General features: G+C 62.5%; 2 protein-coding genes across 5 annotated transcripts; one reads left to right on the plus strand and one right to left on the minus strand.

Moving 5' to 3' along the window:
- Window positions 1-408: 408 nt before the first annotated feature.
- Window positions 409-16,503, minus strand: LITAFD (LITAF domain containing). 3 transcript variants are annotated; one of them, XM_051847398.2, is made up of 5 exons: window positions 16,379-16,503; window positions 12,481-12,513; window positions 1,558-1,659; window positions 771-915; window positions 409-549 (listed from the first exon to the last, which is right to left on the minus strand). In XM_051847398.2, the coding sequence occupies exons 3-5, from the start codon at window positions 1,607-1,609 to the stop codon at window positions 441-443; spliced, it is 306 nt and encodes a 101-aa protein (XP_051703358.1). In that variant the 5' UTR covers window positions 1,610-1,659; window positions 12,481-12,513; window positions 16,379-16,503; the 3' UTR covers window positions 409-440. The 3 variants fall into 3 exon arrangements, with proteins under 3 accessions (XP_051703358.1, XP_051703357.2, XP_069920795.1); XM_051847397.2 differs by lacking the exons at window positions 12,481-12,513; window positions 16,379-16,503 and adding an exon at window positions 2,461-3,796; XM_070064694.1 differs by lacking the exons at window positions 12,481-12,513; window positions 16,379-16,503 and having other exon boundaries at window positions 771-1,004.
- On the plus strand, window positions 16,166-25,843 carry CARHSP1 (calcium regulated heat stable protein 1). Of its 2 annotated transcripts, none has more exons than XM_051847402.2 (4): window positions 16,166-16,264; window positions 21,953-22,120; window positions 22,482-22,604; window positions 24,110-25,843. In XM_051847402.2, the coding sequence occupies exons 2-4, from the start codon at window positions 21,960-21,962 to the stop codon at window positions 24,270-24,272; spliced, it is 447 nt and encodes a 148-aa protein (XP_051703362.1). In that variant the 5' UTR covers window positions 16,166-16,264; window positions 21,953-21,959; the 3' UTR covers window positions 24,273-25,843. The 2 variants fall into 2 exon arrangements, with proteins under 2 accessions (XP_051703362.1, XP_051703361.1); XM_051847401.2 differs by lacking the exon at window positions 16,166-16,264 and adding an exon at window positions 21,026-21,149.
- Window positions 25,844-26,052: the final 209 nt, after the last annotated feature.

The raw sequence follows: 26,052 nt of genomic DNA on the forward strand, positions 1-26,052 counted from the left end.
GTGCTCGGCTAATGGGCTGAGCCAGCTGGTTCTTGCCCACTTCACTGAGGCCAGTTCTGCCAACCACTGGCAGAGGGAGGTCCCGGGGCAAGCTGGGGGGATCCCATCCTCTGCCCCTCGGAGGAGTGGAGAGGGAGTCGTTTCCAGCTGTGGGGAATAGCAGGGCCCCCGGGGCATCCAAGTGAGGGCGCTGGGGCAGGGGGCAGGTGCGCCTTGGGTGACCCCAGGAGTGGTGGGAGGAGAGGAGGCTGCACAGGGCAGGCCAGGGCGAGCGCCACAGAGAACCCAGGCACGGAGGCAGCAGTGGGAGCCGTGGCGGTCAGGGTCGGCCAGGAGGCGCTGGGGGTGGGCTGAGCAGGGGCACTGAGGTCTCCCTCCCCGGAGGCCGAGCAGGCAGTCAGCCCTCCCTGTGTGGCGGCGACCTCGTTTATTCTGGACGGTCACAGGCGGTGGTGCCGGAACAGCTCCTGCTTGCACACGGGACACGTGTGCCTCACGTCCATGAAGCTCCTCACGCAGAAGGGGAGGAAGCAGCAGCCCAGGAAGCACCTGCAGCCCCGGGGGCAGCGGCCTGTGAGCTGGGGCCACCCCAACAAGGGGGCTGCCCTGCTGTGCTCCCACGCAGCGGTGACGGCAGCCCCAGGTGCCATCCTGAGCCCGTGGCCGGTTGAGCGCAGCCCACCCACCCACGGGTCTACCCTGGGCTTTCCCTCTGTCCTTGGCCCTGCACCCTGCAGGGACCCGCCCAGCCACACTCAGGGGCCACTCACCCGGACACAAAGAGGCCAGCGCACAGCAGCCAGGCGAGGAGGCCGGGGACCATGGAGGTCTCGGTGATGACGTAGTTCCCACAGTAGGGACACAGGGTCTGCATCGGCATGGACGTCGTTACCCTCGGCATGGTGCTGTAGGGTGCTGGGCACGGGAGGGGCACGTCAGGCCCTTCCCCTACCCCGGGTCCTCTGGTCGGTGCCCCCTCAGCACAGTGGAGGGAGACAAGGGGACTGGGGAAGCAGAGAGCATCTCTGGGTCTCAGTGTGGTCCCTGCACACACGGCCGCCCCGAGTCCCCAGGACCCCCGACCCTGCCTTTTTCTGCTCTGCTGGACCTGTGAACGCCAAGCCCTGGCTTCTGGGTAAAGCAGCTCAAGAAAGACAAAAGAACACGCTGTCCCGACGCTGTTCCCTTCTCTTCCTAAGCGTGGCGCTCTAGTACCTGCGCAACGGGACCAGAGCAGGCTCGGCCACGGCTGCGTGCCACACACCCAGGGCTCAGCGTTCGGGTGCTTCCTCTGGGGGCTGGGGAGAGCGCAGGCTCCGCAGCGCAGGGGTGTGGTATGCGTGCTCTGCCCAGCCCTCCCAAGGCAGCCCTCACACAGCAGACAGCAGAGAGGCCGGAGAATTCTTGGGCAGTTGCTCTAAAATCCCACCCCGGCCCCGCCCCGAGGGCTCTGCCTCCCTTCCTCTGGGATGAGAACGGCAGACATCTCCTGAGCACTGCTGTGGACACACACACACACACACACCCCTACACACCCGCCCCAGGCGGGGCACTCACCTGGGTGTGCAGCTTGGGTCTCTTGGTAGTACGTGGGGGACGGCCCTGGCATCCTCAGGGGAGGAGAGTAGGGAGGTGGAGGCTCCTTAGGATAGCCAGGCTCTTGGGAGAGGAAGGACCACACCCTCAGAGGGTGCCCCCTCTGCCAGGCCGGCCTGTGGGAGGCCCCTGTTTTACAGAACAAAGCCCCCCCCCCCCCCCTCAGGTAGGGAGATGAATCAGGTTGCCCCTGGCTGCAGAGGGAGGAGGTGAGGGTGGAGTTGTGAGGGCTTCCTGGAGGCAGTGTTGGGAGCTGGGGATGGGGTGCACGCCTGGCACCCATCACAGCTTCTTGGCAGAACAGGTGTGGAGACCAGGCTGAGAGGGTAGGGGACAAGCCTGAGTTCAGAGCCCAGGCCGCTCCCCACTGTGTCCCAGCCTCGGCTCAGGACGGCTCCAAGTGAGGGGCAGCCCGGCCCCCACGTGGCGGGAGGGCTGTGAGGCTCTGCCACACAGGGACACCCGGCCCCTTGTTGCCTCCCAAGAGCCCTCCCCTGGACTTCCCACACACATGCCCTGGAAGCAGGCTCAAGGCATCGAGACCAGGAATTCTGGGACCCCAGATGGCAGACTGAGGCCCAGAACGAGACAAGAGCCCCACAAGCTGAATTGCAGGTGGGTGATGGGAACCCCCTGCCTTCCCAGGGAAGGAGTGGGGGGCTCTGGGCTGTCCCCACCGAGCCCCTCCTCGTAGGGCAGGGGTGCTCAACAAGCAACAGTCAACTGCTGCCAAGGCCGCCAGCGGCTGCTTCTCTGGGTAAAGAAACAAGGTCAGCTAAGGGACAGGGCAGGCCCGTGGCTAGTGTCCCTCTGGGGTCGCGGGCACAGATGGCGCTGGACCTGGGCCCCAGCGCGAGCCCTCACTCTGGGGAACAGTGCCTCTCAGTGCTGGGAACGACTTCTGTCTCAGCGGCGGGGCCCGGGCAGCGTGGGGTTCAGAACGCTTGTCTCGATGCATCCCCATGGTGACAGCAGGGGCAGGCAGGCAGGCAGAGTGCAGGCTCCCCCGGGGTGCCCCAGCTGGGCTGGGCTGGGCAGGGCCGGGCAGGGCAGGGCCGGGCAGTCATTGTGATGTGACAGGTCAGAGTGGCCTTGTCCTCTGCCTCCACTCAAACAACCTCTGGGGCAGACGGAGGGGTTGACCTGATGGGGGAAGCCCCAGCCACGGGGCTGGGCAGTGCCGAGGTTGGCACACACACGGGTACCAGCGCTGCTGCCCGACAGGCGCGTGTAACCACCAGGTACCCGACGCGGGCACCAAAGCCCAGCGTAGAGAAGGAGGACGACCTGTGGGGAACAGGGACAGCAGGGGTCTGTGACCCAGCTGCGGGGCCCCGAGCCCATGCTCTCCCAGACACCAGACGGCTCCTCCTGGTGCCACAGGACGCAGGGGACCGCCCCAGGACCATGCTGCCTGGCACCCAAGTAGGAACAGAGGCAAGGCTGGGGGGACAGGCTTCTCACACCCCCGAGAAGGGGGGGTCTTGGGACAGCTCACGGAGTTCCCGACGGGGGACCCTTGTGCCCAGCGCTGCTACTTCTAGACAAAATTGTCAGGATAGAGACGAGCCAGAGCGCCTGTGGGGAGGAGGAGCGGGGCACGGTGGTGGACACGCAGGCTCCTCCCCGTACCCCGACAGCCCTCCCCCGCGGACGGTGCCCTGTAACACTGGGTAATGAAACCTGGGGAGGAGTTGTACCCACTACACTGACAGCAGATGACAGTGGGGAGACCTGGACCCCCAACCCACAGCAGCCCCAGTCTGCCGGCAGCCTGTGCACCCAGCCCCCTCTGCTGGACGGAGTGTTCCCGCCCTCAGACTGTGGGACCGGCTGAGCCCCCTGCCCAGTTCTCTGCTCGGGGAAGGGAGTTCAGCCAGCCCCGCTAGGGACAGAAGTTACGCACTTAGGGGTGTGGGGGTGTGCTGTCACGACTTCCTGTGTGAGCAGGGGGGAGGAGGTTTTGCAAGCGAAAGGCGGTTACAGGCTCCGGCACTGGAGGTCCCCCTTGGAAGCCACATGGTTATTTTTGCTAATGAAGTCCACGGAAAATGCTGGAGAGGCAGCCGCCAGCGAGCCCCCTGGGTCCTGCGCCTTCCCAGAGGACACCGAGCCAGCCACAGGCGGGAGTTTGTGGGTCATGGAGATAAGAGAGAGAGAAGCTTATTTTGGTGCAAAACGTCGCAGAGTCTATGCAATTTTTTTTAGTAATACTCGTTTCCATGAAGTCTCTGAAGATAGCTCTATGCACCCAAATAAACACCTTCTGATTCCCTGTGGTTGAGCTGTCTGTCTGAAGGCTGGGGTCGCCTACAGCCTCTAGTGTCCTGCGCGCCCTGGCAGCCAGCGACGGCCAGCACCCACGGAGGGCCCAGCTCCTGGCTTCCCCCTGGCATTGTCCAGAATGTGGGAGTGAACCAGTCCACACCGGGGGCCGGTCAAAGACCAGAGTTCAATCCCGGTCTCCCACGCGGATGGCCAGAACACAACTGCTTAAGCCATCTCCCGCTGCCCCCCAGGGTCTGCCGCAGCAGGAAGTTGACACAAAGCTGAGCTGGGACTTGAACTTGGTTCTTTCAATATGGGACGGTGTCCCGACTGCTGGGCTAACTGTCTGCTCTTGCAACAAAATTAACTTGACTTTAACTCCACTTTTCCACAAACATTTTGAAATACCCTCATAAATACTAAACCCTCTTAAATATTGAGAAATAAGCTAGGGGCTGGCGCTGTAGCTCACTAGGCTAATCCTCCGCCTGCGGCACAGGTACCCCAGGTTCTAGTCCCTGTTGGGGTGCCAGGTTCTAGTCCCAGTTGCTCTTCTTCCAGTCCAGCTCTCTGCTGTGGCCCGGGAGTGCAGTGGAGGATGGCCCAGGTGCTTGGGCCCTGCACCCGCATGGGAGACCAGGAGGAAGCACCTAGCTCCTGGCGTTGGTTCACCCTCCAATGTCCACCATTGGATCAGCATGGTGTGCCGGCCACAGCAGCCACTGGAGGGTGAACCAACGGAAAAGGAAGACCTTTCTCTCTGTCTCTCTGTCTAACTCTATCAAATAAATAATAAAAAAATAAAATAGAGAACTAAGCTGTAGAGTAACAGGTACTGACATCGACTAGAAAGACTGATGGGATACCAGGCAGGGTGCAGCAGGACGCTTGTCAAGCCGAGTGCGGATCCACCCCCAGCCTTCAACCACGCTGCACGGGGCCAGGACGGAGGGGCGGGCCTTGGCAGTGTGGGCATCCCTTACCACAGTGCTTGTTGCTCGGGAAAGCAAGGGAAGATGGGCCCGGGCTTGGGTCCCGGCACCCACGTCAGAGACCCGGAAGAGGCGCCTGGCCTTGGCCCGGCCCAGCCCCCGCCACGGCAGCCATTTGGGGAGTGAACCAGTGGATGGCACCTTGATCAATCTCTCTTCTCTGTTGTTCTGCCTTTCAAATAAATAAAGGCAGAGCCACACAGAGGAGAGAGAGCTTTCATCCGCAGTTCACTCCCCAAATGGCTGCAATGCTGGAGCTGGGCCAGGAGCTGCTTCTGGGTCTCCCACGCGGGTCTCGCACTTGGGCCGCCCTCTGCTGCTTTCCCAGGCACCGCAGGGAGCAGCAGGGACTCAAACTGGCACACGGGATGCTGGCATGGCAGGCGGCAGCTGAACCCGCTACACAGTGATGCTGGCCCCTAAATAAATCTTTACATAAAAGAATAAAATGGGCCAGCGCAGTGGGTTAATGCCCTGGCCTGAAGCGCCAGCATCCCATATGGGCACCGGTTGGAGACCCGGCTGCTCCACTTCCGATCCAACTCTCTGCTGTGGCCTGGGAAAGCAGCAGAAGATGGACCAAGTCCTTGGGCCCCTGCACCCACGTGGGAGACCCAGAAGAGGCTCCTGGTTTCAGATCAGTGCAGCTCCAGCCATTGCGGCCATCTGGGGAGTGAACCATTGGATGGGAGACCCCTCCCTCCCTCCCTCCCTCTCCTCTCTCTGTGTAACTGACTTTCAAATAAGTAAATCTTCAAAAAAAAAAAAAAAAAATTAACCAAAACCACACTGGAGGCACAGTCACTTTCCCAAGATCCCCCACCCACCCCCAGGAGTAGGCTCCAGAAGCCACAGGTGTTAGCGTTGATTGGATCAGGGGCACCCCTCAGCCAGCCTGAGTTCCCCTTCCATGGGACTGGGCAGGGAGACATTGCTGGAAGTGTGGGTGGCAGGCCCAGGGCTGGGAGGCGCTCGGCAGACAGAGCGGGCGCTGAACGGACCAGTGAACAAGCCACGCGTGCCACTCTTCACAGCCCACCCCTTTGGGCCTGAAATGCCCTGGCCATCACGCCCCATGCAGACGCGGGCTCACAAGGCTCAGGGTGGGGCTGGGGACTGCATCCTTGGCTAGCTGTTCTGAGGGTCCGGGCCCCATAGCTGAAGTCCCTAAGGAAGGCAAGGGATGCCGCTCTGCGGCTCCTACCACCAGGGGGCAGCATCAGACCGGCGTGAGCCTGGCTGCCTCCCTGCTCTGGGTAGGGCCTGGGGCTGAGGACCCCTTTCCCACCGGGTCGCCCTGGAAGGAGTGAGGAGGCTGCGAGAGGGCGTGAGGCCGGCCCCAGGTCACCCAGCACAGCTAGAACGATCCGATCACACCCCAGCCCTGGCGCCCGGGACCCATGGCCTCATTCTGAAGCTCAGCTGTCAAGCTCAGGGTTCCTGCGGGACTGGGGTTTTTGTTCCGTTTTTTTTTTTTTTTAAACAGAAATAAGGGTTGGTGTGAAGAAGGAAGAAAGTGGTTGAAGCTGTGGGCTAGGAGGCAGCTGTGTGGCCCCGCGGGGGCCTTCACGTCTCGGGGCCTCCTTTCCTGTCTGCACAACGAATCTAAGGACGGCGTCTGCTGAGCGCACCGCAGACCCAGCGAGGCAGCCCTAGCTCGCCTGGACTCTCACCGGCGCCCACTCTGTTCCGCTCTACCCCTGGGCCTTTGCACGTCCCGAGCCTGTGCCTGGGGGCTTTTCCCGAGACACAGCCGAGCTTGCTTTTCTTGGTTCTGTCTCACGGAGGCTGCTGTGGCTGTCACAGCGCCTGGTAGTTTACTTCCTCATTGTCTGCAGACCCTGAAACACCAGGGCGCGGGCAGGGACCTCACAGCTGTCTCCCCGCTGCCTGGCACGCAGTGGGCACTCAGTAAAGGCTCTGAATGGGGCCGGTGCTGGGGCACGGCTGGGTGAGCCGCTGCCTGCCATGTCGGAATCCCATAGAGGTGCGGATTTGAGTCCCAGCTGCTCCACTTCCAGCTCCCTGCTAACGTGCCTGGGAAAGCAGCAGAAAATGGCCCAAGTGCTTGGGCCCCTGCACCCACGTGGGAGACCCGGATGGAGTTCCAGGCTCCAGGCTCCAGCCTGGACCACCCTGGCCATTGCAGCCATTTGGGGAGTGAAACCAGCAGGTGGAAGCGCTCTCTCTGTACCTCTGCCTTTAAATAAATAAAATACAATGATGAGCGAAAGGGAGCCACGTGAAGCACCTGGCGTGAGCCGGGCACCTGGACCCTTCGCTGCCAGTGAGCGAGGCAGACAACAGCTGTGGCGAGTCCCTGGGGCCACCCGGGAGCCAACTGGCTGGGGTCCGGGGCCGGTGCACATCCTGGTAGAGGACTCCGCACCGCACTCACCCTCCCTGGGCTGCGCTTGCTTTGTGTGCAAGAAGAAGCCTGCGGCTGGGGCTGGGCAGGGGCCGGGCAGGGGCCGGGGCAGGGCTTTGCGCCCTCTCCTGCTCTTCCTCTTCCCAGAAGCCCCCTGGCTCAGACAGTGAGGTAACAAGAGGACCGGCGGCTGGAGGAAAGTACTGTCACTGTCACCACTGCAGGGGGGTGGGGTCACAGAGGTCACCCCCCTCCCCGTTCCAGTCCCCAGAGGGTCCCCTCTTCCTCCTCTGTCCAGCACAGGGTCCCATTTGCGCTGGGGACCCTGGAGCCCTGGAGCAGCGGCCTGCATGGTCATAGTGGCCATACTAACTTTGTTGAATTTCCCATCTGCTGTCCCCCCACGCCCTGTTTGTACGAGGCTTGAATGGGCTGGTGGGGGCTGTGCCAGGGGTGGGGGCTCCCTGCTTACTGGGGAGAGGAAGAGACAAAGAGCCCGTGGAGGGCCCCTCTGAGACCCGGTCATCCCCAAGGCTGCCTGGAGTGGAGGGGGCCAAGCTGTGGGGGCATCCGCGTGCACACGGGCGTGGTCTGCACACTAGCACACGACCACCTTGCTGACGGAGGCACTGCCCTGGTGATGAACCTGACGCCCAAGAGGAGAAGTGACCCGGCAACGGCGGGCGGCGACACAGTCCCCAGAGCCTGAGCGCTAGGCTCCGCCCCTCACCCAGAGACACTCCCAAAGACACAAGTGGCACCAGAACATCGGACCTCAGCCACAGGGCGAAAACCCAGCAACCACACAAGAAAGATGCTCAGATCTGACCACAGGAAGCAGCGCGGGGCTGGCACAGCCCCGTCCCAACCACGCACCCACTGGGTGCTGGGCGCCTGCACTGACCCAGAGCCCAACTCTCCACATCAGCCCAGGGCGCCCGCTGCCCCAGATACCATCAGCAGTGCGCTGGGCTGCTGACAATCCCAGGATGCAATTCACAGAAACCCACAACCTCACACACACTATAAGTTCAGCAAATTCCCCAACTGCAAAATGAAGGCTGACGACGGACAGCGCGGTCACAGACAACACCCATGGAGACAGACGTCCCCCCAACCCAAGGGGAAACATGTCCACACAGAGCCTTGTACCTAAATAATCACAGCTGCTTTTTTTTTGTTTGTTTTTTCAAAGCCCATAACTTGCAACAAGCAACATGTCCAGGGGGGAGGGGGTGGCGGCGCTGTGGCATAGTGGGTAAAGCCTTCGCCTGCAGTGCCCACATCCCATATGGGCACTGGTTCAAGTCCTGGCTACTCCACTTCCAATGCAGCTCTCTGCTATGGCCTGGGAGAGCAGTAGAAGATGACCAAGTCCTTGGGCCCTTTCACCCTCGTGGGAGACTGGGAAGAAGCTCCTGGCTCCTGGCTTCAGATCGGGGCAGCTCTGGCCATTGCGGCCATCCAGGGAGTGAACCAGCAGATGGAAGACCTCTCCGTGTGTGTGTGTGTGTGTGTGCATACAATTCTGACTTTCAAATAAATAAATCTTAAAAAAAAAAAAAAAAAAAAAAGCAAATGGAGGGGCAGAGCTGTGGGGTGGGGGGGATCCCTCCGTGGGAGGCCCACACCCGTATCAGAGTGCCTGGGTTAAGGTCTGCCTCCCCTCTGACCCGGCTCCCTGCCACTGAGCATCCTGGGAGCCACAGCAGGTGGGTTCCTGCCACCCAGGTGGGAAACCCGGATGGAATTCCTGACTGCTGCTTTGCCCTGCCCCAGCCTGCTCCTGCAGGCATTTGGGGAATGAACCAGCAGATGGAAGACCTACTGTCTCTCCCTCTCTCCTTCTGCCTTTCAAGTAAATAAAAATAAAAACAATGGAGCCGGCGCTGAGGCATAGTGGGTAAAGCTGCCACCTACAGTGCTGGCATCCCATATGGGCGCCAGTTCGAGTCCTGGCTGCTCCACTTCCAATCCAGCTCTTTGCTATGGCCTGGGAAAGCAGTGGAAAATGGCCCAAGTCCTTGGGCCTCTGCACCTGTGTGGGAGACCCGGAAGAAGCTCCAGGCATTGCAGCCAATGAGGGAATGAACCAGCCAATGGAAGACCTCCCCCCCCCACCTCTCTATAACTCTCAAATAAATAAATAAATCTTTTTAAAAAAACATTAGCAGCTATTTTTAAAACAGGAAACAGAAATAAACTGTGGGTATTACAGAGGAATGCTGCACAGTGGTGAAAAGGAATAAGTGACAGACGTGGGGGACAGTGTGGATGAGTCACAAGGTAACTCTGCGGGGGCTGGCGCTGTGGTGCAGCAGGTTAAAGCCCTGGCCTGCAGTGCCGGCAACCCATATGGGCACCGGTTCGAGTCCCAGCTCCCTCACTTCCAATCCAGCCCCCTGCTGATGAGTCTGGGGAAGCAGTGGAAGACGGCCCACCAGCCTCGGCCCCTGCACCCACACGGGAGACCCAGAAGAAGCTTCTGGCTTCTGCCTGGCCTAGACCCAGTCATCTGGGGAGTGAACCACTGGATGGAAAACCTCCCTCTGTCTCTACCTCTCTGTGTAAGTCTGCCTTTCATAAAGAAAAAAAGGAAAACAAAATGGTAATTACGCAGAGTGAAAGCGTGCCGACTGCACTGAGCGGATCCACCCTCAGGAAACTTTAGAAAGTGCAGAGGAAGCACAGGTGACCAGCCGCAGACTGGTGCTCGCCCGCCCGAGTGGGGGGCCATGGGCATCTCCTGTCTGGACTGCGGGGTGTGTGCAGGCGGATGCACACCCATGTGCATTTCCCTGTGTCACACACGCTACACTGTGCACAAGCAGAGCAGGATTTGGGGGGCAGTGACACTACTGCGCACGCCATTCTCTCTATGCATGCGTGCGGAACCACAGATGGACAAGAGCAGGTGCGCACCCAGGGACTTGGGTGGTCGTGGCGCTGGCAGTGTAGGTCCATCATCGGTGATCAGACCCTGCACTGGGTGGGAGTGGGGGCTGTGCAGGGGTGCGGGGGGCTGTGCAGGAGTGGGCAGCAGTCTGCAGGAATCTGTTCCTTTTGCTCAACTTTGCTGGGGACCTAACCTGCTCTGAAGAGCCAAGTCTGAAAATTCACGAAAGAGGAAAGAGAAGAGGCTGGAAAGGGGACGCTTCCAGGCACAGACAGGGCACACCTGGCTAGAAGGGCTAACTCCTAACGGTCCAGGGGTGACTGTGGCTGACCTCGTGAACTGTGTCTTTCCAAACAGCTCGGGGCCACCACCTGCGACGCGGGTGTCCCATGTGAGGCCGGGTGCCAGTCCTGACTTCTGCTCCAACTCCCTGTGAATGAATCCGGGAAAGCAGCGGATGACGGCCCAAATAGTGGGCCCCCTTCACCCAGGGAGACCCAAGATACAGTGCCAGGCTCCTGGCTTGGGCCCGGCCAAGCCCCAGCTGTTGAGAAGTGAATCAGAGGATGGAAGGTCTCTTTCTCTCTAACTCTACCTTTCAAATAAAAAAATTTTTTTTAAATAGCTAGTACCGGGACTTCGAATGTTCCTGACACAGAGATACAGTAATGTCTGAGGCGACAGCTATCGCTGGCCGTGATCTTGTTTCCACATACACTACCTACAAACTGAAACGCCACCAAGGGCAGGAGCTGTGGCACAGAAGATTAAACCACTGCTATGATGCCAGCATCCCATATGGGCATCAGTTCGAGTCCTGGATGCTCCACTTTTTTTTAAGATTTATGTATTTATTTATTTGAAAGAGTTACACAGAGAGAGAAGGAGAGGCAGAGAGAGAGAGAGAGAGAGAGAGAGAGAGAGAGAGAGAGAGAGAGAGAGGAGAGAGAGAGAGAGAGAGAGAGAGAGGTCTTCCATCTGCTGTTCACTCCCCAGATAGCTGCAACGGCCATGGCTGCGCTGATCCGAAGCCAGGAGCCAGGAGCTTCTTTGGGGTCTCCCATGCAGGTGCAGGGGCCCAAGGACTTGAGCCATCTTCCACTGCTTTCCCAGGCCATAGCAGATTGGAAGTGGAGCAGCCAGGACTCCAACTGGTGCCCATATGGGATGCCAGCACTGCAGGCTGGGGTTTTAACCTGCTGCACCACAGTGCCAGCCCCTGCTCCACTTTCCATCCAGCTCCCTGCTAATGTGCCTAGGAAAGCAGTGGAAGATGGCCCAAGTGCTTGGGTCCTTGCACCCACGTGGGAGACCCGGAGCAGGCTCTGGGCTCCTGGCTTTGGTCTGACCCAGCTCTGACTGTGGCAGCCATTTGGGGCATGAAACAGTGGACAGAAGATCTCTCTGTCTCACCCTCTCTCCCTGCAACTCTGTCTTTCAAACAAATAAAATGAATCTTAAAAAAAGAAATGCCACACTGTACCCCATCAATTATGATGTCAGTTAGAAATTTAAAAATTACTAAACAGTACGATCATATTCCATCAAGTGATGCTGCCACCCACCTTGACACTGAATGGGGCCCTGTGCTCACAGGCGCCTGCGGGCGAACACAGAGCAGCCACAAAAACACAGCTTCTAGCAAGGGGGTCTGAGGAACCCCCACGAACAGCACCTGCCCACCTGGGAACACCCCCACTCTCCGGAATGCCAGCTTCAGAATCGAAACAGTGCCAGAAAGTCTCGGGGTTTCAGGTTAGGGGGAACTCGGGCCTCCCGGGGACCAGTGTGTACGGCGAGGCGCTGGAAGCGATGGGGGTGGGGTCCTCCCCCCCTTTCCAGGTCAGGTGCACCCCCGGGCCTTTGGGACAACCTCTGATGGCCTCTCACATTCCCCCGATGCCCCTGGAGGGCACTGGTACCCCCAAGTTGCAGGGGAGGCAGGAGAACAGGAGAGGAGTGGGCGCCAGTGATGCCCAAGGGACAAAGTGCAGTGCGCAGGGACTGTGCACAGGGACTTCCTGGCCATTCCTGCTGGGTCTCCCGCCTTCCAGGCTGCGGGTCCTGGGGGGTGGAGACTGGGCGGGCACTTTTTATCCATGGCTGCCCAGTGCTCAACACAGGGCCTGGTGCAGGACTGCAGACCCGGTGTGTGCAATTCCCAGGGCTTCCACGAGTGAGGAGCCGAGAGGAGCCCTGGAGGGGTGGGGGTGGAAGAACACGGGGCCAAACGTTTGCAGAGACCCCACTGGGTGCCGACGCCTTCGATCGTCCTCTCCGTACCCCTCACACGCCCATTCTGCCAACAAGCACGTACCCAGACCCACAGAAAGGCCGGGTAACCAGGAAGGACCACTTACCTGCGGTGGGTCACCGGGCCTCAATTTCTTCACCTGTAAAATGGAATAAGAACAAATTCTTATTGGAGAATTCCCTGGCAGGACTAGAAAACACACAAACAGAAGTGTTTCTGGCCGGCGCCATGGCTCACTAGGCTAATCCTCCGCCTTGCGGCGCCGGCACACCGGGTTCTAGTCCCGGTCGGGGCGCCGGATTCTGTCCCAGTTGCCCCTCTTCCAGTCCAACTCTCTGCTGTGGCCCGGGAATGCAGTGGAGGATGGCCCAGGTCCTTGGGCCCTGCACCCACATGGGAGACCAGGAGAAGTACCTGGCTCCTGCCTTTGGATCAGCACGATGCACCGGCCGCAGTGCGCCAGCCATGGTGGCCATTAGAGGGTGAACCAACGGCAAAGGAAGACCTTTCTCTCTGTCTCTCTCTCTCACTGTCCACTCTGCCTGTCAAAAAAAAAAAAAAAAACAAAAACAGAAGTGCCTCAGCATGGGGGCGGGGGTAGCAATGGTGGGAGGAGGCGTCAGGTGGTGCTGTCCCTGTCTTGATGGAACCCAAAGTATTAGGGGTCAGTTTCTTAAGACTGATCCCCTCAGGGCTGGCGCTGTGGTGTAGCGGGTTAAGCCACCGTGTGTAGCACCACCATCCCATATGGGCGCAGGTTCAAGTCCCAGCTGTTCCACTTCCGATCCAGCTCCCAGCTAATGCACGTGGGAAAGCAGTGGAAGATGACCCAAGTGCTTGCCCCTGTACCCACATGGGAGACCCGGAAGAAGCTCCTGGCTCTTGGCTTCAGTCTGGCTCAACTCCAGCCATAGCAGCCATTTGGGGAGTGAACCAGCAGATGGGAGACCTCTCTCTCTTTCTCTCTTTCTAACTCTGTGCCTTTCAAATAAAATAAAGTAAGTTTTTTTTTGTTGTTGTTGTTTTTTTAAGATTGCTCCCCTGGAGGCCAGCATTGTGGCATAGCAGGTAAAGCTACTACGTGCAACACCAGCACCCCACGTGGACACCGGTTCAAGTCCTGGCTGCTCTACTTCCGATCCACCTCCTTGCTAATGCGTCAGGGAAAGCAGCCAAAAATTATCCAAGTGCTTGGGCCCCTCCCACCACGTGGAAGACCTAGATGGAGTTCCAGGCTCTTGGATTTGGCCTGGCCCAGCCCCAGCCATTGTGGCCATCTGGGGAGTGAGCCAGTGGTGGAAATTCTCTCGTGCGCATGCTCTCTCTCACTGTGTAACTCTAGCTTTCAAGTAAATAAATCTCTTAAAAAAAAAAAAAAAAAAAAAGATTGATCTGCAGACACTCAGAGCCAGGGTTACAGGGAGGTGAATGAGCCGGGGTTGTATAAGGGCCCCAATGCCAGGAAACAGCCAGGGCTGAGCCAGGCTGACACTGGGAGCCAGGGGCTCAATTCAGGTCTCCTGCCCCCATAGCAGGAAGCCGAGGAGCCAGGACTGCCACCAGGCGGTCCGGAGCTAGGCGCCTGGCCAACCCAGGGGCTCCGATGTGGGACAGGCGCATCCCGAGCCACACTCCAACCAGGGTACCAAACGGCCCTCCATCTTCTTCCACAGTACCGTTTCTGAGGCACAATTCACCTGCCATGCACGCCACCTGCTGAAAGCACACGCCCCCTCCCCTCCCCCCCCCCAGCTTTCTAAACCATATTCAGAGTTGTGCAAGGGTTAGGTAGGAAGTCAGAAATTAGCCTACAATCCTCCACCTTGCGGCGCCGGCACACCGGGTTCTAGTCCCGGTCGGGGTGCCGGATTCTGTCCTGGTTGCCCCTCTTCCAGGCCAGCTCTCTGCTGTGGCCCGGGAGTGCAGTGGAGGATGGCCCAGGTGCTTGGGCCCTGCACCCCATGGGAGACCAGGAAAAGCACCTGGCTCCTGCCATCGGATCAGCGCGGTGCGCCGGCCACGGCGGCCATTGGAGGGTGAACCAATGGCAAAAGGAAGACCTTTCTCTGTCTCTCTCTCTCTCACTGTCCACTCTGTCAAAAAAAAAAAAAAAAAAAAAAAAAAAAGAAAGAAAGAAATTAGCCTACGTGTGTGTGAGAGGGGCCTGAGAAAATGGGTGTCCACAGAAGCCTAGCTTCCCCGCTTCAGAGTCCTGCCAGACCCTGCTAACGTCCCAGGTGGTCCCAGCCCTTCCTCATGGGAACGCTCTCTCCTCTGCACCAAACAGGCTACCTGGCCTGCTAACACAGAGCAAGAAAACCATTCGAGCCCACCTCCAGGACAGGCACAGGGAGGCCCCCTCCACCCCACCCCAGTCTGACAATACTGAGTAGTAAAGCCGAGCTGGCCCCTCTTCCCTTCCAAGCCGCAGTCTAAACAGACGCAAACTCAGCTCTCTGCTCTCTGCTCCCGCCCAGCCGCCCGCCTGGCCTGCCAGTAGTGTGGTGGTGGGGTTCTCTCCATTTAACCAAATAAGCTCGCTCTCTCTGTGCCTTCCGTTCTGATGAACGCCCTGTTCCACCCCCCCCCCCCAAAACCTTGCTACTTCGCTGTCTCATGCACGGTTTCTTTCTTGCGCCAAGAACCCCACCACTTCTCTCTGGTGACACAAGCTTTGCCACAATCAACTCAGAGCAAGTTCGTTATCTCAGAAAGAAGCCCTGTACCCTCCGGCTTCACCCTCCTACCCCTCGCCTGCACCCACACCTGCAGTCCCGGGAGACCGTGCACCTACTTGGCCGGTCCCGGGAGACCCCTCGCCTCCTTGGCCGGTCCCGGGAGACCCCGCGCCTCCTTGGCCGGTCCCCGGGAGACCCCTCGCCTCCTTGGCCGGTGTCCGGAAGACCCTGCGCCTCCTTGGCCTGTCCCGGGAGACCCCACGCCTCCTTGGCCGGCCGCTGCATTTAGAGCGCTCCAGCCCCACTTCTGTGTCTACCAGTTCACTTGCACCGCTCTCCACCCCTTTTGCTCCCAAGAAACTCCGTCACCCATCTGTCGCTCGATGGGCACCTGGGGCACAGTCCCGCTACAGACACCTGTGTCCAGAACGTGTCTCCTGGGAGTGTCTCTAGGTTCGATGGTGTGGGGCCCAGCCAGGCTGCTTTGCACATTCGGAGAGCAGCCAAGAGGGCGCCTGTCCCGACCTGCAGTAGCCGGGCCTTCTCCGCGCCACAGTGACGGGGCTCCCACCCGCACTCCTGGGCCCTGCTGTCCAGAGGGGGCTATGGGCGCCCTCACCCTGGGCGCAGGGATCACGTGGCTGTGCCCACGGGCGGGTCAATGCTCCCTGCGTGCCTCAGTTTCCTCTCTAGTAAACTTCACCTCCAGAGAGAAAGGGCTTAAAAAAAAAAACCAACAGCTTCCCTCTTTTGTTTCTTTCTTTTTTTTTTTTTGGGGGGGGGGAGGGCAACTTCGCTACTTCGTTCTGCGCCCTCCGGTCTCTCCTTTACGCCTTTATCTGCGACTTTCTGCCAACGCGGAGCCGCCCCGGTCTTATCCGGTAGCCCGGAGCCGCGGCAGGTGGGGGCTGGACCCGATCCGAGGCGGTTGGCTAGCGGCATGGGGCACTGAGACCCCAGCCCACTCGTCCCGGGAGCTCACGCGCCGGGGCCACCCCCAGGCCCCCAGCCCCCGCACCCACACAAAAGTCCCCTCTGGGAGGCGCCCGCAGCGCCCCGGGCCCCGGCCCGCCGTGCCATTGGCGGGAGCTCCCGGGGGCGGGGCCTCGGCGCCCCGCCCAGGGCCACGCCCCAGCCCGGGCCACGCCCCAGCCCGCCGCTCGGCGCCCGCAGTCGGAGGAAAGCAGGCGGCGGAGCAGAGCCGGTCGCCAGGTAGGGGGCGAACTTTCCCTCGGGACCCCCCAGGGGCGTGGTGGGGCGCCCCCGGCCCTGGAGCCCCGGGAGCCGCGGGGCCGGCGGCCTGCTCTGCGCCCCCTTTGTGCGCACCTCGTGCAGGGGCTTCCAGCTCGCGGCCGGGGGCTTCCCCGGGGCAGCGCGGGTGTGGCCTCCGTGCGGTCGTGGCGCTGCGGGCCGACGTCGGGCCCTCGGCTTTTCTGCGTGGCCCGTGGGCGGGGGCGTGGATGCGGCGGCGTGGGGGGCGGGGGCTCCTGCCGGCCCCCTGCCTGGACAGGCCGGGCCGGGTCTGCGCGGGGTGGGGGCGCCGTCCTGGCGCCGCGCGATTGGCCGGCCCGGGGGAGGCGTAGCCGCGGGGGCGCGCGCCCGGGAGGGGGGACACTTCCGCGGGCCGCGCTGGCCGCTCCTGGGCCGCGGGCCGGAAACGCAGCCGCGGGTCGGTGTCTGGCGGGGCGGCGTCCGGGCGCGGGAGCTGGGGAGCGCGCGCCTGCCTGGGCTCCCCACCTGCTGGCCGGGGACGAAACTTTTCCCGGCGTCCGAGCCCGCCGTGCGCGGGCTCACCGGGGCGCCTCGCGCCTGCATTTTGGCCCTGCTGAGGCTCTCTGCGCCCCGTCGAGCCCTTCTGGTCCGCCGGCTGACCCAGCCCAGCTGACCCCCGCCTCGCCCCCGGGTCCCGGACTCCCCCCGGGGCTCTGCTCCCCGCTGTGCGCCCGCGGCCCCTCCCCGCCCTGGAAGCCACGCCTTAGGCGGGCTCCGGGGTCGCCGCTCCCTGTGTCTGGTCGGGGAGTGACCGTGGGACGGTGCCCCGCGCTGGCCAGGAACCGGGGCGGAGCGGCCGGGCTGGGAGCGCAGAGTTCGGGGTCAGGAGGAGGAGGGCTGGGCCCTGGGCAGGGGTAGAGGGTGGGAGGCTCAGGGAGGGGAGGGTCTTTCTTTGTTCTGCTGAGCGGCAGAGTCGGGCCCTGGGGTTTGTGTCCCATCAGCGGGACAGGAGCGGGAGCCAGGGATTATTTCGGATTGCTCGGTGCCCGCCACGGCTATTGTTGCCTGAGCCGGCCGTGCGCTTGTCTAGGGGACAGCGTCTGACAGATGAGGGGACAGTGAGGTGCCTGCCAGGGGTCACACAGTCAGGCCTGAAGCTGTGAGAACAGGAGGGAGGCCGGGAGCATGAATAATGCAGGGCCCGGGTCCGGTTCCCAGCCCTCCCCCTCTCCCCTCACCCCTCCCCGGGGCTGTGCGGGCACAGCTGGGGCAGGTGCAGGGGTGGGCTCTGGGTGACTGCATCTGCTGGGGGGGGGGGGCGGTGTTGGAGGGACGGCCTGGGCGGGGCTCCTGATGCACTGGTCCTTGGAGCTACTCCCCGCAGCGCCTGGCCTGGGGGGAGTGCGCCGTGGAGCTGGGATCCCCCTCTGGGGCCGTGTGCTGAGCCCTGTGGCCAGGCCACTGCGCTGCTGTTTGAACTTTTCTTGGTGGTGGTGCAATTGGCTGGTGGCGGGGGGATCCAGCCAGCCAGGCCGTCCCCTCCCCATTCCTCCCCTGGCCGCCTCACTTTCCAGAATTCTGTTCTCTGCACAACAATGGAGGGGAGTGGGGCCCAGCCTGGCACCGGCACCTGGCAGCCTCTGGCGTCGTCTCCACCTCTGTGGCTCCCAGGGCCTCCCCTGCCCGCGCCGGGCCCGCTTGCTCTGCCTGGCTGGGGCTCAGCCGGGCTGGGCTGGGGGGAGTCTGGGGCTCTGCCTCACCGTGCGCAGGAGGAACCCTCTGCCCGAGGTGACATTACCGCCTCCGAGGCCCTAGGCCTGGGCCCCTTTCCAGTTTCCCTGCCACCCTGCTGCACCGGGCCGTCCCTGGGGCTGCCCAGAAATGCAGGACCGGGTCCCCAGAGATTGCTCAGTGCACCAAAGTGAGAAGCCCTGGCTTCAGCACTCTGTGCCTTGGCTTCCGCATCTGTGAAATGGGCTTGATACGTGCACCTGCCCCTGCTGGGTTGATGCAAAGATCCATCTAGCTTGTGTCGGTAATCCCACAGAACTCCACACAAACTGCTGGGCGGTGGAACCACCCCTCCCCCCACCCCCACTTCATTCCACACGCATTCCCTGGCAGCCTCTCCTGGCCCTGGGGCTGAGAGAGCCCCTAGGTGATGGCCAGTCTGGTCAGCTCCAGCCGGAAGCCCGTGGACGCTCAGGGCGTCGGCCTTTTCCAGGCAGGTGCAGGCTTAGGCTTTATCTGATTAGATCAAGCAGAGCTCTGGCGCTCCCAAGGACGGAACCTGTTGAATGAAGTCTCTCTCGCTAAGGTGTGAGTGGCTGATAGCCCTGCCAAGGCTCCCTTTCCTGGAGTGAGCCCGGGGCTTCCCGGCTCAGAAGCCTTCAGGGGGTAGGGCCGAGGGGGGCTGGTGGTTCCCGGGGCCTCTGCATGGGTGGGTATGGGAGGAGACCCAGGAGGGGCCGTGCTGCAGGGCCTATGGAAAATTCCAGGCTATTTTGGGCCCTGGGCCCCTTCTCCCCTCAGCTCTCAGGGTAGAGGCCCTGCTGACACACCCCTCCCTGGGCACGTCAGGGTGGGTGTGGCCTTGCCAGCGCTCGTCCGAACGGGGGGGCAGCTTCTGCTTTAACCCGCTCCTCCAGCCCTTCTCCCCCACTTGTTTTTTCTCGGCAGCCTTGCCACTGTCTGACCCTGTGTCTCAGTTTTCCTCTCCGAGAAATGGGACTGAAAGGAGGGGACCGTGGCCTGCCCCAGGGCACTGCTGTTTTGTGGCTGGCTGAACCCCTCCCCACAGAAGCCCCTGGAGGGCAGGAATTTCAGCAGCCCTGGTTCAGAGCTGGCCGGGCAGGGCTGTAACCTGAGGGGGCGGGGCACAGGTGCACCTGCCAGGCCCTGGCTGCTGGAGTGGAGCAGGCAGGTGCAGGTGGACCCGTGCGTGCAGGTCCAGAGGCACAGCTGTGTGTGTGGACACAGGCTGGTGGGGGTGGCCAGTCACCCAGAAGCCGGCTCTGGGGTCCCCGTGGGTCCCCGGTGCACAAGCACACAGTTGTGGCGGCCTGGGGCGTGGCTCATCCGGGTTTGTTGTAGGCCAGGAGGTAGGACGGCAGCTGCAGGCTTCAGTTTCAACCCACCCCTCCTCCAGCATGGGGAGTTTAAGGGCAGGCCCTGCCCCTGCCCTCTCCACCGGGACACCCCAAGGCCATGCATGGCTGTTCCGTGCTGGTGGGTGGGGCTGGGGCCACCACAGGCCCCATCCAAGTGCGCCCCAGAGCTGGCTTCTGGGAGACTAGCCACTCCACCCCCCCCCCAGCTGTTTTCTGTGCAGCTGGACTCTGACCCACACTGAGGCCTTTCATCCCCCACCCCCGCCCCCGCCGGGCCTGCTGGGGGGTGGGCTGGCTCCTGGCCAGGCCTGCTCTGCTCGCCCAGCTGCTGTTCTTCGCACCAGGGCCCCGAGAGGCTGGCTGGGTGGTGGTGAAGGCTTCTGGGTCCCCCGGCAGCGTGCCCCTCCCCCCAGGCCCTGTGCTCGCTGGCTCCCGGGCTCCCCGGCTCCCCGCTTGGCGAGCGAGAATGTGGCCATCTGCTGCTGGCCTGTGCCCCGTGAGCACCGCTGGGCCTTGGGCACCAATGCTACTTAAGATCCAGCCTTAGGGCGGGTGTTGTGGCCCAGGGTGCTGTGCCACATCCCATAGCACACAGCACCCCCCTCCATGCTCATTGTGCAAGGCCCAGCCTGCACGTGCAGGGAGAGGTGGGGGGAGAGAGAGACAGTGATGGATCTCCCATCTGTGGGGTCACTCCCCAGATGCCTACAGCAGCCAGGGCTGGGCCAGGCCAACCCAGGAGCCAGGAACCCCGTCCGGGTCTCCCACGTGGGTGCAGGGGCCCGGTTCCCTGGGCCATCACCTGCTGCCTCCCGGTGCGTGAGCAGGAAGCTGGGTTGGAAGCGGAGTCAGGACCTGAACCCAGGCTCTCTGACGTGGGATGCAGGCGTCGAGAGCGGCGGCCCCACCACGTGCCAGGCACCCCGCGCCTCAGCCCCATACGTTTATCCCCTTCTCGTTCTTGTAAAACCTGTGACACATTCATGTTGCTTATTTGAAAGGCAGAGAGAGAGAGAGAGCCAAAGCTCCCGAATGCACACGTACAGCCAGGGCTGGGCCAGGATGAAGCCGGGAGCGGGCACTCGGTCGGAGTCTCCCACGTGGGAGTCCTGCTGCACTGTGATATGGGCTGCAGGATCCCAAGCACTGTCTTAATCCCTAGGCCAAACAGCTTTTCAATATATTTGTTTGCCTGTTTATTATTTGGCTCCCAGTTCTATGTCTCCACTGCCAGGACCGGGGCCAGGTACTGGGCACATGTTTGTCGAGTGACTGTATGATGATAAGGACAACAGTCATAGCTGACAATTGCTGCTCACCTGTGCGGGCCAGTGGGGTGCCCTGTGCTTAGCGTGTTCCTTTATTTCAACTTCACAACAACGGTATGCAGTCAGGGCTATTACAGTTCCCATTTTCCAGATGTGGGAACAGAGGCCCAGAGAGGTTAAGTAACTTGCCCAAGATCACACAGCCTGCAAGTGGTGGGCTTTGATGGCAGATGTGCCTGACTCCAGAAGAAAAGAGGGAGGGGGGAGGCCTTCCTGCCGCACGCTAGAGTCACCAGGTCCCACCTGCTGTCCCGTGCGGCCTCCCCCTGGGGCAGCTCCCTTCCCAGAACCCCGGGCCTTGGAACATTCTAGCACTCTATGACCTGTGCCAGTACGTCACGCTGGTGCCCTGGCCCCCAGCTGAACAGCCGGGGCTTTAGGAGGCGGGGGCTCCCTGAACGCGTGGTCCTCCCTGGCCGGGGCTGCAGCTGAGACAAGGGTCAGGAGGTAGCCACAGCACTCGCGCCAGGGACAGAACTGAGTCCCCCCGGGGGGCGTGGCCCGGCGATGCAGCAGGCCTGGGCCCTTGCATGCTGTGGGCGCGGGGCGGGGCGGGGGGCACGGGGGGCTCAGTGTTCTTGGAGTTCCCAGGGCTTCCACGGGTGTTGGGAACCTGGATTTTGAGGCCAGCTCCTAGCGTAAATCGGAAGCCCCTAGGGAGCCTTGTGCCCCCAGCCAGGGCTGCTGTGCCCTGCCTGGCCGCGTGGACTTGAGTGGCCCCTCCCTCGGGTTCCTGGTCCCCACTGCCCCTGTGGAAAGCGAGCCCAGAGCGGGGCGAGGATGCCCGGGAGCCTCTGCCTCCCGGATTCACGCCTCCCTCTCGGCCTTGCGCACCTGCGCCTCCAGCCGCCAGTGCCCCCTCCGGGCCCCCTGCTGCTCTGAGCCCACATCCTCACGCACGCCAGGGGCCGCGAGGGAATCTGATCGCGCTGCTGGGTGCCCGGGTCCACAGCCACCACAGCGTCCCCAGGCCTTTGTCCTGGGTGCTGGTGTGTGCAGCCCCTCAGGGCCGGACTGCTGACTGCTAAAGGCCAGGGATGCCTGGGCGTGGCTGGGCGGTGTGCCGCCGGGCCTGGCTCCCTCTCCCAGCTAGTCCGCAGGAGCCCCGGGGTGCCGGGACGTGCGCCACCCTCATCCCAGGAGCAGCCTGACATTTCTGTGCCGAACTGTGTTGGAGGCAGCCGCCCCACCCCCCACCCCGCGGTGGGCGCCTGGGCCCGCCCCCTGAGCGCCCTGCCCGCTCTCTGCAGGTTAGCCATGTCATCTGAGCCTCCCCCGCCGTCGCAGCCCCCCACCCACCAGGCTCCAGGAGGGCTGCTGGACACCCCTCGGGGGGCCCGCGAGCGCTCCCCGTCCCCGCTGCGGGGCAACGTGGTCCCGAGCCCGCTGCCCACTCGCCGGACAAGGACGTTCTCGGCGTGAGTCTCGGACTGCCTGGGGGCGGCTTCCTGAGCTGGGGTGGGGGCTGAGACTGGGGGGCGCCTCATTGGGGGGCCTGGGCGGGGGAGTCCCTGGGCTCCAGCCCCACGGAAAAGCCCACTTCCTCAGCTGCGCAGTGGGCACAGCGGCGGGGCAGCGTGCCGGCCGCAGGGGCTCCAGGCCCGGCGCGTGGTGACGGGGGATGCCCGGGCTCCTGCAGCCCGGCCCCCTCCGCCCCGCGCAGAGTCCTGGGCGAGCTGTGCAGGCTTGTGCAGCAGCCTCTTCCCTGGAGCCTGGGCCTGGGGGGCGGGGGGAGAGCCAGCCGGAGCCGGGTGGCCCTGACCACTGCCTCTCTGCCAGGACGGTGCGGGCTTCCCAGGGCCCCGTCTACAAAGGAGTGTGCAAATGCTTCTGCCGGTCCAAGGGCCACGGCTTCATTACCCCGGCGGACGGCGGCCCTGACATCTTCCTGCACATCTCCGAGTGAGTCAGTGCGTGAGCTCGGGGCGTGGCTGAACGGGGGGGGGGGGCAGCGTGGGCGTGGGCGAGGCTGCAGGTGACAGTTCACGTGTGCACAGACTCGTGATGCTGGCACTGAAGAGCGCTCGGGCACATGTGCAGTGTGGGCGCGGGGGCGCGGGCACGGAAACCGAGCTGGGTCCCCACCCAGTAACACCCACCCGTGTGTGTGCATCGTGTGTGTGTGTCCTGCCACAGATGCAGGGGTGTGAGTGGTGTGAGGGCCGTCCCTGCGAGCTGGGGCTGGGGGCACTTCCGGCCCTGTGTCCAGGAAGCAGCCTAGTGAGGTGTGTGGGGTAGGGGGCTGCCCGGCCCCTCGGCTCCAGGAAGGAAGTCTGGGGCTGGATCCTTTCTCCTCCTCTGGCTACTGACGCCCTTCCTTCCTGAGTGTCTGGCTGCCCCTGGGGAGCCCAGGGCGGGGCCCGCATGGCCTCAGCCATGGGGCTAGACCCAGCGGCCTATGCTCCACCCCCGGGCCAAGTGCTCCACCCCCGGGCCTTGGCCGGCATCCCCAGTCTCATTGCAGACAGCAGCAGGCCAAGTCCCACCGTGCACAGCAGAGCTGGTAGCCAGCACCACGCCACACCAGCTGTGTGCCCACCCTCCGGCCCCTAGGGATACAGACCCCCAGCCAGTACAGACACGAGGAAGAGACTAAAGCGATGTGTCTCAGATACACGTGTGCACGTGCCTGGGTGCCCAAGAGCATCTCCCCACGGCCTCTTTCCAGGAAGGATGTGTGGCTAATAACGTAGACGTACGCAATGCCGTATGAAAACAAGCCAATAGGGAAAGCATGGGGTGGGGGATGTCAGCAAACAAGTGCGCTGTGAGCTTGAGCTTCCTGGTGGACAAATCAAAGAGGGAAACGCTATCTGCATTAAGATTCTACGCACAAAACAAACCGTCCTGGGAGGTGCTGGCTGGCCGTGGTGTGTGGAATCCAGAGGGGACTTTCCCAGGGTCTCATCAAAGGGGGCCATCATATGCAGCTCTTGTCCCTGGAAAGGAAGGGAGCCTTCGGTAGGGGTGGGGGTGACAGGGAGAGGGCCCCTCCCAAAACGGGCTTAAAGCACAGAGGGAGCCCTTGAAGGCTCACTGGCTGTCCGCGGAGTCCCAGGGCCAAGACCCGGCTCGGTTTCTGGGCCTCCGGGGCCCCGGGCCGTGTGCCGCGGAGCTCGGGGCTGTTCCCCGGGCCATCTCCACACTCCTGTGCTTGGCCCGCGCAGCCTTGGACTGGCTGTCCCTGCCTGTCCACGCCTGCACAGCCTCGGACTGGCTGTGCTTGCCCCACACCGCACAGACGCCTGAGCTCAGCCTCTCCGGTGCCGGGGGCGGCTCCCTGGTGGTCCTCTGGGCAGGGGGAACTGAGCCCTGTGGGGCTTTCCCTGGCGTGGGTGCTGACCGTGCACTCTCTCTGGCTTTCCCTGGCGTGGGTGCTGACCGTGCGCTCTCTCTGGCCCCCGCAGCGTGGAGGGGGAGTACGTCCCCGTGGAAGGCGACGAAGTCACCTACAAGATGTGCTGCATCCCACCCAAGAACGAGAAGCTGCAGGCCGTGGAGGTTGTCATCACCCACCTGGCTCCGGGCACCAAACACGAGACCTGGTCTGGGCACGTGGTCAGCTCCTAGGAGACACCCGAGGCTCCGCTCCCCCTGGCGTGGGGGGAGACTGGGGGAGGAGCAGCAGGACCACACTGAAGAGAACTCTGTGCTGCACAAGCTGGGGCTCGGGGCGGGGGCGGGGGGGTGCGGGCCCCACCAGCGTCTCCTGGGGGAAGTGGGGGTGGGCGGGGGGGCCTCTCCCCGCCACCAGCACAGCCTCTGACTGTCGCAACAACCTCTCAGCATCTGAAAAGCATTAAAAGCATTGAAAAAGGAGAGGTGCCCCCGCTGGTGGCTGTGCAGAGGGTTTGACCTCAGGTGGGGCACCCAGGGCCCCCCGCCCCCCCGGTGGTGACATGCATCCCGTGTGCCTTCCCTCAGTGCCCCGGCTAGGTCTCTCCGTGGACGTGGGCAGAGCGGCCTCCAGTTCTCGGCTTGGTGGGAGCGGAGCTGGCGTGGGGGGCTGGGGGGAGGGGCGGTTTGTCCGGAGCTCTGACCTCTGACCTCTGACCTCTGGGCAAGGCTGGCCGGCTCCCAGCTCCTCTAGGAGGCTTACCTTTTCCTGTCCTCTAGCTGAGCGAGCCTCCCTCAGTAAGGTGCTGGTTGGAGGCCTGGGGTGGGGCTTGGGGTCTGTTTCATACAGCACTTCCTCCAGGACAGACCCGGATTCTTGCTTCCGGACAGCCTGTGGGCGGGGGGCTTCCTTAGCAACTGGCTTAGAGATGAACTGAAGCTGCCACCCAGAGCCAGCCCGGGTGCGTTCACTGCCAACGCTGCAGGTGTTTCAGTCACTGGATCCTTAGGGTTTCCCTTGCGGTGCTTTGGTGTGGCCTTAGTTAGGTTTACGGATAGAAGTAGCTGGGTGCTGTGCTTGGACGTAGGTGGCCTGTAGGTAGTCAGGAGTCCACGGGTCAGCTTTCAGAAACGGTGGCTTTTGGGCAGGTGACAGCGGCCCGGCTGGGAGGGCCAGGCGATGCCGGAGGCACTGAGCCGCCCCGCCCGAGAGGGGTGCAGTCTGGAGGGGGTTGCTGTGTGACCAGGCCATGGTGACGGCCAGTTTGCTCTGCCCTGCTGTGCAGCTCTGGCTTGGTGCTCCCTTCCCTCCTCTGCCCTCTGCTGGGTCAAAGGTCGCCGTTTTCCTTCCAGCCTCGGATGGCCCCCAGGCGGCTTCCCAGGGGCCTCTGTGTTTGGTGTAGACCACACTTCGAAGGCCGCTTCTGCTGAGGCCCAGGAGAGCTCCCTGGCCCTCGCCCACTGCTCCAGCCTGGGCGCCAGCCCCCTGTGCTGCCAGGGCCCGGTAGGCTCTGCCCGACCAGGAGCTGTGCGGAGGTGACCCTTGGAGTTTGTGGCAGGGCAGGTCCTCTGTACACAGCTCTTGCTCTGAGCGTCTTGGCATCATTTTCAGCTGAGCGTCCATGCTGGCAGGGACCCCCACTGCCCAAACACCAGCCTCAGCTCCCAAGGTGGGGAGACTCCCCCAGGCTCGGGGAGGGACGCAGGGTGTTGGTGACCGAGCCAGGACTAGAATCCAGGATTCCCACATCAGGTCTCGCCTCCCATCAGCCACCTTCCTCTGAATAAAGTGTTGTTTTGTGCGAGGCTGTGTGTGTTGTGTGTGGGCGGGCTTACCCAGGAGCGCCTGTGAGCCCTGGGGGAGGAGCGGCTGTCCCCAGAGAGGCTGCTGTGGCCTGGACGTTGTGTGTCAGCAGTGGTGCTGAATACGGTGGGTGCCCCTTCCCTTCTCACTGGCCAGGGGGTCTTCAACGGAACTGCACTACTGAGCATTCCGGAGGCTGCTGTGTGAGGG

Source organism: Oryctolagus cuniculus, chromosome 19 (genome assembly GCF_964237555.1).
Source record: "Oryctolagus cuniculus chromosome 19, mOryCun1.1, whole genome shotgun sequence".
NCBI lineage: Eukaryota > Metazoa > Chordata > Mammalia > Lagomorpha > Leporidae > Oryctolagus > Oryctolagus cuniculus.